The following is a 13,013-nucleotide window of genomic DNA, read 5'->3' on the forward strand; positions in this document are numbered from 1 at the left end:
AAACTCAGGAAATTTATTGTTTGTACATTCCTGCTTGAGAGCATATTATTTCACAGGCAACAAAGATGAAATAGGAGTGGTTTTAGAACTCAAATTTCTCCCCAGAAAATCAACCTGAGAAGAGGTTCTCAACAGAATGAGAAATGTCTTGAAAATGTAGGGCAACCATTACACTTAAATCGTTTCTCTCGTCTCTGAGGTAGATCGAGCCTGTCCCTCAGGCAGGCCTCGGCTCCTTAGCAGTAGTGGCGTGAGGGCTTCTATTTGCGAGGGCTTCCTTCATTTTGCTTCTTCCTCCCTCAAAACTGCAAGGCCGTTAGGGCTGCTGCTTGGTTTTTGCCCCCCTGCCCCAACCTTTTACCTCACAAAGAGAATGGGCTGCTGAATTCCTTTTAAGGGGCAGATGGCCCAGGACTCATGCTAGGTGTGTGACAGACAGAAATTCAATAAGTGCAGCTTTACCTATAGCATATGAGGGTGGAAGCAGCTCCTGCCCACATTCCGACAGTACTTCAGCTGCATGACACTCAGGTCCAGGTATGACCACTCAGAAGAGAACGTTGGCAAGTGCTGGCTCCATACTCACATGCCAAGTAAAGCTACACCTATTAGCAGCAGCAGCAGCAGCAGCAGCAAAACCTAACAGTTTTGAGGTAAAAATATTTCAGTTCTCTCAGTTTTGAGGGCATATTTCACAGCCCTCTCAGCTATTTCCAGGGCTAAAGACAAAAGGGCCAGAGGATACTGAGCTATTCTAGCTGGATTTAGTTGGAGCAAGACACTATATCCCAAAAGTGACTTGCAGTTGTCTGAACTATTGGTAGTTTTGTGCAAACACTTATAATTTAAGAACTACTTTGAACACATTAGAAAAGCAGCCCAAACTGGCTAATCCCTACTTAAACTCAGAACTGTAGTAATCTGGATTGTATGCCATCCAAGGGCATTTTCAGACAAGGAGCTTAAGACACCTTTGAGCCCCTCATGCTCTGTTAACATCAGAATCAGGCTGTTCTGCATGCAGAAGAGAGAGTATGGAGCAAGGACATTTGTACTGCAAAAGAGCGCGCTTGTCAGTGTAGGTTTTACAACCAGAAGCAACAACTGCTCAAGACCCCTTGAGTAGCTGCTGTCTCCTATTTAGTAAGAGCACACGAATTCAGACATAGCAAAACAGCCTAAAAAAACGACCTTTTATGTTTTAGTGGAGACTTTTCCTCTTGTTTTCCTGAGCCAGGAATCCCTCTAGAGATCTCATAATGGTGATCCCAGGAGATGCCCCACACTTTGTCCTAATGGTCCATTAATTCACACTTCCAGTAAAGCTTTTCAATTGCAGCTCCATGCAAAAGGCCCCATCCACCCATGCTACATTCTTCCTCAAGGTCTCCAAGGAAGACCATTCTACAGCAGAGGCCTAGAAAAGTTTATAAGCAGCACTGACTCACCAGATCATTCCTTCAAACAGGTTGTGAATGATGAGGTGCGACTGGGTAACAACTATTAGCAAAGTCACATGGGTCCAGCCAAACTAGAAAGAGAGAACATGCAGTCCAGTTTGCAAGGGGGAAAACGTTTCTCAAAAACAAGCCAAACTGCTGATCAAGAACTGATATGAGAGAGAAATAAAGAGAGAGAGAGAGAGAGAACGAGAACACTCTGGAGAATTCGGTACCCCACATTCCACAGGGATGGGCATAGCACAAAACCCTTTGTCTCTAATTTGGAATCAAGCAATCCCTTTCCAGACATAAAAGAGACCTGCTGTTCGTGCCTCTTTTGCAGCAGGATCTGAAATGGGCTGGACAAAAATGTCCACGCAGCACTCAATTCTCCAATGCCGGCCAGATCTAAATATATCAAAATGTTGATGACTTCATAGGGTCCTGGTCAACAGTTCAGTTTTGACCAGAGGCCTCTCCTTCCCTTCCCTGTATGAACAGCAATGGAGGCCCGAGAGAGCCCTTCCTTTAGGCACTTCTGCTGCTCACTCGCATTCCCTATGCCTTTTGTTGTGTGCATCAACAAGTAGCTGACGTGCTAAAGGAAGGCCCCTGCCAAAGCCATTCAGTTGCTTGTGGGGACCAAGTGGTCTGAACATAGAACACCAATTCTGTACCTGTTGGCACTGGTCGCCAGTGTGCTTCCGGAAACAATTCAAATGTTACTGGTTGTTACCTTTAAGGCCCTAAACCAGAGTGGGGAACCTACAGCCTTTTAGATGCTGCTGAACTCCAATTCCTATCATTCCCAGCTAGCATGGCCAATCAGGGATGATGGGAGCTGCTGGTTCCCCACTCCTTCCCCCAAAAGCTTCAGAGACAGGTTATTTGAAGAGCAGCCTACACTCATGAGAGTTCATTCAGCCCATTTGTTTAGGCTTGGAGGTCATGCTCTTGGGCCAGCCAGTAAAGTCCACCAGGTTGGTCGACACAAGAAACAGGGACTTTTCAGTGATGGCCCGATCACCATGGAACCTCCTCCCACAGGAAGTACATTTGGCTCCCTTGTTGTCTGATTTTAAATAGGCTCTAAATACCTGATTTGCACCTGCTCTTAATGGATAATGACGCTGACCCATGTTCTTATGTTCTAATTTTAATCATTGCTGCTATGTCCCTGGCTTGGATGCCCAAACGGGGAACAGTGCTTGTCTCTCCCCATATAAACCAGAGCTGTAATGCAGGGTTTATTCTTGAGTTACAATTCTGGCTTGTTGGAGGAGAGACGAGTCAGAGTTCCCAGTTCAGACATAACGCTAACCAAGCCAGAGATGGAGAGTTCCTGAATTGTTTAGCCACTTCCACTGGCAGGAGGCGCCAAGCAGGAGTGACCAAGGCACGAGCACGTTGGCTTATTTACGGTAACCTAGAGTCTAAAAAAAAACCTCTGGGTTGCTGTTATGTGCCGAGCAAACTACACAGCCCTGAAATGCATTGTAAAACCACCCCCAACACACAAAAGGAGGGGGGATTTCAGGTATCTAAAGAAAATGAGGCAGTGTCAAACAATTCTTAAAGGCATTTAGACCGCCAGGACTTGTGGGTCTCTCCGCTTCCACACACATTAAGCCATAATGGAACACAAAGGAAATACAGAAAGGTTTGAAGGCTTGTGATTTTCTAAAACAAGATGTAAATAGCCTGTTAATTTCCATCTCTCTCTCTCTCTCTCCCTCCCCACTTCACGAGCTATTAACTCTGAAAGCACAAAATCCATTTGCTTAATCTTACCATGTAAAATTGGAGTCGATAATGCTTTTTGACCAGACTCAAAACAAACATGCAGAAGCCTGTAGAGGGAGAGACGGGGTGGGGGTGGGGAGAGAGAAATTAAATAACAGAAATATCTCCCGTATTCTCTGTTGACCCACATCAAAGTTTCATGGAGTCCCATTAGCACTCCAACTTCAGAGAAGCCAACACCTCCATGGGATCCAGGGGACATAATGAAAACCACGGAGTTCCCACCCACCCCATTCATTAAAATGCCAAGGTAGTATTGCAAGCGAATGTACTACCCTTAAAGGCAGCCTTAAAATCTTAAAAGAGATATAAAATAAAGAAATCATGCTGATGTTCTATCACTTCTCAACCAAAACAGGGGTACACCATCAAAACCATCATTCCAGGGCCATGTTTCCCCTTCCTCTCCCTCGTGATGTGTAGGTAAGGCAGGGGTGAACAACCTTACTGGCCCCAAGGGCCGTATTGGGCAATGCCAGGGACACGGACACACCTGGAGCTGGAAGGGAATGGAAGGGTTTGCTTTGCTAGTGCTAGTCAGGGAACTCCTTCCTTATCTCTGAGAAAAGAAAGAGGCTTCTCTTGCCACTGCTAGCAAGGGAAACCCGGGGCAATTGTTGCCAGGATATTTTCAGCAGCAGTCATGGGAGGAGTGAGGTCTGGCAGACTGCCAGAAATAGCTTGGTGGGCTGCATGCGGCCCATTGAGTCGCGTTTTTTGCACCCCTGAGTTAAGGGAAGTGCCAGGTGCGTGTTCATTGGCTCACGCATTTCACCAGTCCTACTGCATATAAACAGCAGCCATGAGGGGCTGATGAGCAGGGCAACTTCAGGCTAGGTGGCTTCCAAATGGGGTTAGACAAATTCACAGAGGAGGAGGGCGAGGCTTCCATGAATCACTCTAATCCAGTGAGGGGAAGATAACAGAAACCACTTCCCTTGGAGGAGTCAAGACCATTTATAAGATATCTGGGGCAATTAAGCTGCAGTATCAGGAATCCCCCACACATTCACATTCAGCTTTCTCCGCTGTGGCACCCCGGTTGTGGAACGAGCTCTCCAGAGAGGTCCGCCTGGTGCCTACACTGTACTCCTTTCGTCGCCAGCTGAAAACCTTTTTATTCACTCAGTATTTTAACACTTAATTTTAACTTAAATTTAAATTTTACTGTTTTAACTCTGTATTTTAATCTTATATCAACTTTGCTGCGTGGTTTTATCCTGGTTGCGCTTTTTATACTGTATTTCGTAATTGTGTTTCTAACCTGTTGGGTGTTTTATTGTGGTTTTAATTTTTGTGAACCGCCCAGAGAGCTTCGGCTATTGGGCGGTATAAAAATGTAATAAATAAATCAATAAAAAATCTAATAAATAAATAATGTGCTCAGTGGCCCTGATGCCTCCACCAACTTACGGCCGCACTGCAGTCCTTCTGTTCTGGGATGCAGAGCATCCACTGCATCTTTGCACAGGAAATTTGAGATCCAGCCAAGGAACGAGAAGCACACTTTCCCATTCCTGGATGGGAGATCTTTGGGATGCAAGGTGTAGGGGCTTGCAGAGGAAGGCAACTTCAGAAGGGCTTCCACCCCTGCCCCAAACCACAGTTCCTGCATGGATTCCAGGGCAGGTAGAACTTTGCCACCAGAGATTTACGTCCAGACCCCTCTTGGCTTCTTTAGTACAGTCCCAGAAGCCACCTTGGCCTGTGCAATTGCCCTGCCATCTTGACCTACCTTCACCTGTGCAATTGCCCTGCCATCTTGGCCTACCTTCACCCTTGCAATTGCCCTGCCATCTTGGCCTACCTTCACCCGTGAAATTGCCCTGCCATCTTGGCCTACCTTCACCTGTGCAATTGCCCTGCCATCTTGGCCTACCTTCACCCGTGCAATTGCCCTGCCATCTTGGCCTACCTTCCGACATATTTTGCCAAACAGAGGGCAGAACTAAAATTGAGCGGAGGCAGGACTGGATGGCCCACAAGTCGGAATGCATGAACACATGGCACCCAATGAGAAAAGGGCCCTCTCGCAGAGATGGCTCCATCTTGCCTTTTGGAATTACAGTAGCAAGTTACAACGCTCTGGGAACGCCAAGCAATCCATTTCAAGTCCCATAATTCTTAAACGGGAGAACACTGTTCCACTTACCTGTTAAATAGAGCGCAAAGGAAATGAAGCGGTGGTATTTGCTAAGAATCCTCAAGGGCTCCTCCCTCTGGACCAGCGTGAAAAAATAATCTGTTACTGTCTCACCATAGAAGAAGTAGTTCACACAGAGCAGGAAATACCTAAAAGAGAGACATATCCAGCCTGGAGTGAAACGCTGGCCCAGGAAGAGAGGCAGCTGGCAGGGTCCATATAAGCCCCCGGTACCCTCCCAAGACCTCTGCTTGGTTACCAGCTCCCAGAGATCCTTTGCTCCAGCTCCTCACTCATGGGCAGGTAGCAGCTCTGAGAGCATCTCAATGATGTTAACATCCCTGTTGGTATATGCGCCCAAAGGGGACCATGAGTAGCAGTAGCAGTTGGTGCCCCACGGATGGTGTGGAGATGCACTCCCCGCAGTCGCTCCTCCCACCCAACGAGAGAATCGTCTTTCTTCTTTGGGAAGTCAGGTTTGAGGAGCATCTGGATCAGAAACCCTTCTGCCTTCAGAGTTTAAAAACTAGAGCCTGGGAAAGGGCAGGTGATCACTCCTTGCTAGGCACCAAAGTGTCACCAGTTGCTGGAGCCACGGAATAGTAGAGTTGGGCCTATAAAAAGACCTCCATACAGACACCTTCTAGGAAAACGGAAGGTATAGACTCCCCTTGAAGTTCATCAAGACAGCCCAAGGTCTGGTTCCCCTTACCAACTCAGCGTCCTGAACCAGGGCAGCTCGTATGAATGATAAACGTTGTAGCCAATTGAGATGATCTCCTGGAAACACTTGATCTGTACGCACATCACCTGCAACGCACAGGGCAGTTCATGTTAGGCAATTTTCAGCCCACTTTACAAAAACAAGTATCTAAATAATGCTTTTAAGGGTTCCACACGCGCGCACACACACACACACACACACACACACACACACAATTTTGCTGTACTCTTTGCAACAGTAATGTAGATAGGAACAGGTAACAGTAATAACAGTCCCATATTTGGGGGGGGCACTTTGGCTGAGATACAGCAGCTCATCTGAGACGAGTTCACAGCGGAGAGGAGATTCAAAGCCCTCTTAGCCACAATGGCTGGCACTTGGCCATAAGGACACTTATTCCTGGTCTCTCTCAAGCATTGCTGATGGTATCCCAACTGCACCAGTTTATCAGAGGATATAGCAACGGTATAGGAGACTCCGTGTGGATCACACAAGGCCTCTCTCTCAGCATGGATATCCCAGGGGGGCTGCAGTGGAGGGGTCTCAAGGCCTGTCGCCCACAGTCTGCAGCACTGCCGCATTTCTTTCTGCCTGCTCAGATTGCTGGGTTAAAAGCGAGGAAACACTTTCCTTGCCGTCATCCCTCCTCCCACACAAATTTGCTCTGAGATCCACAGCAAAGAGCCAAAGCAAGGTGCAGGAGGAGCGTGCGCCTTGTTTACAAGCAGAATCGTGCTCCCAGAAGCGTGATTCTACTCGGAAAGAAGGGGCACGCTCTCCACATAGCCCCTCTGACCTGGCCAATATCCTGATGCATTTGCTGTCCCTGGTGCAAGCTCATCCAAGCTATGGTACAGTGCTGATGAATCAGGGACTCACCTTAAACTCCTAGAAGAGCTTTCTGCAGCCACAGGGAATAAATCTGGGGCTGGACAGGGAGGAACCAAGGTTCCTTTCGCTGGAGAGGCGAGAGAAAGCGGCTGCTCTTGCCTCCAGCATCAGACACAAGAGGCAGGCAGGAGCAAGGGAACCGGCCCAGCTGCTGGGCGTTCTGGCCTCATGGCAGGAAGCAACGGCACGAGCCTGGCTCCAGGTCTGTCTCCTACAGAGGCTTCTTCCCAGCAACGCTGAATGAGCCAGGGTCTTGGCGACCACATCGCTTCTTGCCAGGACTAATATGCTCCACTCAAGTGCAGGTGTTTGGAAGGCTAGTTAAGGCCTCCACGCACTGGGTGCCCCCATCCTCTCCCACCCAGCAGAAGATGGGGGCAGGGGGGAGGAAGAGAAGATAACAACCCTGCCACCATTGGGGCCTCTTGTCCCTCTCCCCTCCGTGTCAGGGGCAGAGGGAGATGGGTTAGGTACTCAGCACCTCACTGAGTGCATTCTTCCTCTCTCCTTCCTCTTACTGGGAGAGGCAGGGGCTGAAGGGAGAGGATGCAGCGCACCTGTGCAGGGCTCCACAGCTGCCTCCCTGCCTAGAAGGGGATGGTAGCGCTGCTCTCTCTCCCACACATTATCTCCCACCCCCACCCCCAAGCCTTAGCTAAGGGAGGCAGGAAAGGGCACAGGAGAAGGGGGGGCAAGCAGTTCACAGGTGCTCCGAAGCAATCCGGCCTCCTGTGCTGAAGGCAGAGATGTTCTGGGAGGGCAGAGAGGTCTCTCTCCCTGGGGAACTCCAAAGCTTTCCCCAGGAGGATGGGATTTCCCAAAGGTGTAGACCGCCCTCTAGCCTCCAAGAATAAAAGGGACATTTTTTTCAGAGAGAGAAAGAGAGGGTGGAGGGACGCAGGAACTTCAGAAGCTGCCTTACGCCGAGTCTGACCCTTGGTCCATCCAGCCCAGTATCGTCAACAGTGGCTGACAGCAACAGCTCTCCAGGGTTTCTGGCCAGAATTTTTCCATCATTACCTGCAGATGCCAGGGACCGCACCTGGGACCTGCGGCATGCAAAGTAGGTGCTCTCTCAAGGACAGCATCTTCCAGCAGACAACACATTTTTGACAGAGCTAGTACGAAGCAAGGGACAGGGACTGAAGGCTACGGCATGCCCAGCGATGTAATGGGCCCCGGGTTCTCAGGAACTCAGCGCCGGCACCGCAGTTGGGGGGAAATGAATTTCCGGAGCAACTATTTATTGTTCCTTGTCGTGATGTAAAGTATTGGGGGTGGGAGTTGGTTGGTCGCGAATGGGCAACTAAGACCTATTAGCTTTAAGGAAAGACACGTTCCTGGCGGAGATGAAAAGTGCTAGAACTGTTTTGTTGATATGAGTCACCACAGCCGCCTGCAGTTTTGGACTCTCCTTGGAGACGTGGCTATGGGGGCGGTTATGCTGAGTGCCACCACTGAGAGAGAGAGAGAGAGAGAGAGAGAGAGAGAGAGAGGGCAAGAACTTACAATCATCATCAACACCATCGGTCCCAGGTAAATGATGATGAAAAAGAAGACGATCATCGCCAGAGTCAGGATGCCTCTCACCCACCAGTTCCTCCACCTGCAAAAGAAGAGCAAAAGTGTCAAAAGTTCAGCAAATGGGTGGAAGCCTCACCCCATCGAGTCGATGCCAGAAATAATTTGAGGAACTGGATTATATTGCTTGAATCAAAGACACACACAATGTTTGAGGAGCATAATACAGGCCCTCCCACCGAAAAGTGAGGTGACAGAGATCTGCTGTGCTATCCGCACATTATACAGTAAAAGCACCGCTTCACACCAGAAGTGACTGTGAAGGCTAGGAGCTATCCTCTAAGCCTAATTAGCCAAAAAATCAAGACAGTAACCTAGCAGTGAAATGGACTGTTTCCTACCATGCCTGACAGACTTTAACTGGACTCCTCCTTCAGCAAGGGCCCTCTTGACCCAACTTCTGACGTGCAGCCGGTCTGGCAGACCACCTCCCAACTCCTCTCAACAACACCTGCTTGACCCTGCGGTGGACTCTGGGATGTCTGGGGTGCTCCCTCTGCCACGACCCAGGCTCTGAACACCAGACCTCATGTCTGCCACCACTTCTTATGGGGCGACACAGGCTCTGAACACCAGACCCGGCAGAGGCTACTCCCTGCTCAAGCCAAGCACCACCACTTGATACGCCCGAGGCAAGGGATAAAGCCCACCTTCCTCCAAACTATGTGGAGAAAGGGGTTAAAGTGGAGAATGGATTTTAATATATATAATAATGCGCTGTGAGTTATATCCGCTTAGATGAATGATTGTCAGAGTGGGTGTTATATGTGTAAACTTAAGATGATAAATGCCAAACAGACACGTGGGATTTTTGTGGTAGTTTTAAAACAAACAATCAAAATTTATTTTTAAAAGTTCATAAGCTTTGTTTCAAATAACAACATTTAAAAACCTTTTTGAAACCTTTCATACAATCCGGTCACTCCCACATTCGCGCTTTCCTTTTTCTCACACAATCACTCTTGAACTTTCTTTATTATCAGTATTGATTAATATACTTCCACTACGTGCACACCACACCCTAAAGACACCACTCACTACACTGACTCTCAAATTTCCCAGAACTTAAGTACCGTGAATACAGAGAGCACTTCAGACTCGAAGAGTACCTAACAAGTCTCCCTGAAAAGGTTTCCTGAAAAGAACGAGAACTCACAATCCCCTCCGTCCTTCCCTTATATATCACTCCTCCCCCCTCCCAAGACATTCTAACTCCGCCCACTCAGGCCAACATTCTAAAAACCACAGACTTACACACTGCAGACATACATTTGGAATTGACTTGTGGGGTGTAACGCCACACCCTCCCCCTCCAACAAAGACTGAGTTCCAAGGAAGGGGGGCGGGGAGACAGTCTCTGAACCTGGGCCTCCTGTTCGATAAGCCCCTGGGAAGATTCCTCCCTGACTCCTGGAGAGCCTTGGGGAATTCCCTCCCACACTCCCCATCTTGGCTGGGCTTCTTCTAGTTCAGCCTCCGAGGCTGACTCAGCACCTGAAACCAAACCAGGGAGCCCAGGCCCCATCTTGACAACAGGCTTCCCCAGCAAGTGGTATTCAGAGGTTCTTTCCTTTTTAAACAGCAACTAGACACAAGGAGAGCTCATGGATGTGAACATGCCCTGGATACAGCTGTATCTTCCTGCAACAGCACCTAGGGTTTACTAGAGGGCCTACATGAGCCCTCTTCACTTCTGCCACTGCATCCAGGTAAGTCAGGGAAAGGGACAAGGGATGCAAAACATGCCTGATATTGCATGGATCGAGGGACTGGGCCCATAGAATCCAATACCAAAACCCCTCCATTTTCAGGTCTTGCCCCCTTACTTATCATCCTGAGAGTTTCCAGAGAAAAACAAAAGCTATGCGGAGACCTTTTCCATTTCAGCAACCCTTTCCTTCATGGTAGATCAGCTTCCTAATAGGTTTCAAAGTTTTGCCACACTTTTAGGAAGGGTGAGACACAATTGCTATTTCTAGCACTGGCTGCTTCTTGAAAGAACACAGCTTATATCCCCGAGGGTCTGTTTGCAGAAGGTCAGGCTCCAAACACTGCTGGAGAATTGAAGGACTGGAGAATATCAGATTGAGAACCCTTTGGGGACAAGCAATAGATAACAGCTTTGAAATGGTGGTAACCTGCCTCAAGGGCACAGGAGACTCAGGCTAAATAAATAATCTCAAATTACATATCCTACAAATGAAGACCACAATGAAGGTTATGCAATGCCAAGTCTCTAACCCAGGGATGGGCAAAACGCAGAAAAGGCCTACTAGAAGATCTCTGGGTGGTTTGCTGTAGACCAGAAAGGGTTTGCAATTCCTGGTTGCTTAACACTTATTAAACACACACACACACCCTAAAATGAGTCTGGCCTTGATCAAACTGAGCAGGGTGAGATTGCTTCCAAGCAATATTTGTTTGCGGGTGGTTCAGTCTCTCCTTTTTAGCACCTGGGGGTGTCCTATGCTGCCAGATCAGGACCAAACAGGAAGGATACCTGAAATAAGATGTGGGGAAGTTGGTGCTCACATTAAAAAAAAGAGAGATCTGTTGGTTACACTTCTTCCGCCATCATTAGTGCGCCTGCTTCTTCTCTGCAGAGTGATAGAACAACAATTCTAGGCAACTTTTGGCCCTCCAGATGTTTTGGCCTACAACTCCCATGACCATGGGCTTTAGTGGCTAGGGCTGATGGGAGCTGTTAAGCCAAAACATCTGGAGAGCCACAGTTGCCCATCCCTAAATTAAATAAAGTACACAACATAGTTCACCAACAGGAGGAAGAAATGCGGTTGCTCAAGAGCCTTTTGACTGACATCAGCACTACCTGGAGGACAGGTTGGACAGGGCCCGGTTGAGGACCTCTGGGGTGTCGTCCACCGGGGCAGCTGGGGCGACCTCCGACTTGCACTCGCTGTCAGATGCCGTTTCTCCATCCAGCTTGTTTTCCAACTCTGATTCCTGCATGGAAAGAGAGACAGGAATTTATTGCAAACAAGCAGGCCAGGGGTCAGCTTTAGTTCTTAAAAATAAATAAACCTACATCTGCTCCAAGGAGGAGGGGATTCACCCAGGAGGAAGGAAAGGGAGAGAGCAAGTATGCCAGCTTGTAGCGTCATCCTAGCCACAGTTAGAGTAGCAGGGAAGCTTTCCTTGCACTGGCCATCCATAACCAAGGGGGAGAAAGCAGCAGCTGTTGGCTTTTCAAATTTCCAAACTCCATTACTTAAATGCATTCACACCACAATGCTCTGCCAAGTAAGAGATTCATAGCAATAATGGGAAATGGTCCTAGTTAGTGACAGTGCCAACATACAAGTATTCATCCCATTTAATAAAACTCCAAGTATTCCTTAGTATAGCAAAAGAGAGGGAAGATGCAAAGGCTGTCTGGAGATGCTTAGGTAGTTGCAGTGGCAGGTGGCCAGCAGATCTAGCTTGTCCAAGGGCAGCCAAGTTCCCAGGACAGTATTTATAGTAGCTTCTATTGTCTGAGACACACACACACACACACACACAGAGAGAGAGAGAGAGAGAGAGAGAGAGAGAGGGGCGCCATTTCCTGAGATGAATCAACGGTAGAAAGGAAACGCTGCACTATGCATGTGCCACCCCAGCACCCATATCAGCCCATACAAGGCTGCAGATGGCTTCAATGCATATGCCCAAAACCCCATCTCAGGAGTCAGGGCTGTTGCTTTTTCCACCTATTTAGCTACTTTTCTACTTTAAAAGGACTCACGATGGCATGCAATGCAAAACAAAATAAATAGGATTTATGCTGCAAAAGAAAAAAGAAAGAAAAGAACATCAATAGTGTGTTTTTTAAGAATTAAAATCAAAAATCAAAACATAATTGCAACCTTGAATCACAATCTAAGAGTAGCCAGAGTTGGGGACAAGCCAGAGCTGGGAAGAGACAAGCCACAGTTCCTGTTTTGCACAACATGGTAAATCCTCCTCCTCCTCCTCCTCCTCCTCTCCCTTTGGATTGGGGTGGGGAACAGCATTAGTACAATACAATATAAATCAAATGCATAAAACTAATTAAAAGAGCATATATAAAACCAATGTAATATTAAAATATAACAAACAGGGCATCTTAATTTTTTTCAATTTAAAATTCATCTGGGTAGGCCTGCCAGAAGAGACTAGTCTTTATAACCTGGTGACAAAGCATCCCTGGGTGGTTTAGCTGCTTCCACTCAGGGCAGGCAATGTGCAGCAGCATGCTTGCTCATTCCCAGCAACCAGAGAATCATAGAACCATAGAATAGTAGAGTTGGAAGGGGCCTACAAGGCCATTGAGACCAACCCCCTGCTCATTGCAGGAATCCACCTTAAAGCATCCCTGACAGATAGCTGCCCAGCTGCCTCTAGGGTGTTCTACTGCTCTAACAGTCAGGAAGTTTTTCCTGATGTCCAG

General features: G+C 47.9%; 1 protein-coding gene across 1 annotated transcript in view; it reads right to left on the reverse strand.

Annotated features, from left to right (window-relative positions):
• Positions 1 to 13,013, reverse strand: part of CDS2 (CDP-diacylglycerol synthase 2) — a 41,710-nt gene that overhangs the window by 15,167 nt on the left and 13,530 nt on the right. The window contains exons 2-7 of the mRNA XM_063139373.1: positions 11,415 to 11,548; positions 8,513 to 8,609; positions 6,101 to 6,198; positions 5,398 to 5,537; positions 3,234 to 3,292; positions 1,449 to 1,531 (exon numbers count right to left, since the gene is read on the reverse strand). Coding sequence (XP_062995443.1) covers positions 1,449 to 1,531; positions 3,234 to 3,292; positions 5,398 to 5,537; positions 6,101 to 6,198; positions 8,513 to 8,609; positions 11,415 to 11,548 — 611 coding nt within the window. The remainder of the gene's footprint in view (positions 1 to 1,448; positions 1,532 to 3,233; positions 3,293 to 5,397; positions 5,538 to 6,100; positions 6,199 to 8,512; positions 8,610 to 11,414; positions 11,549 to 13,013) is intronic.

The sequence above is a fragment of the Elgaria multicarinata genome, chromosome 12 (assembly GCF_023053635.1).
Source record: "Elgaria multicarinata webbii isolate HBS135686 ecotype San Diego chromosome 12, rElgMul1.1.pri, whole genome shotgun sequence".
Taxonomy (NCBI): domain Eukaryota; kingdom Metazoa; phylum Chordata; class Lepidosauria; order Squamata; family Anguidae; genus Elgaria; species Elgaria multicarinata.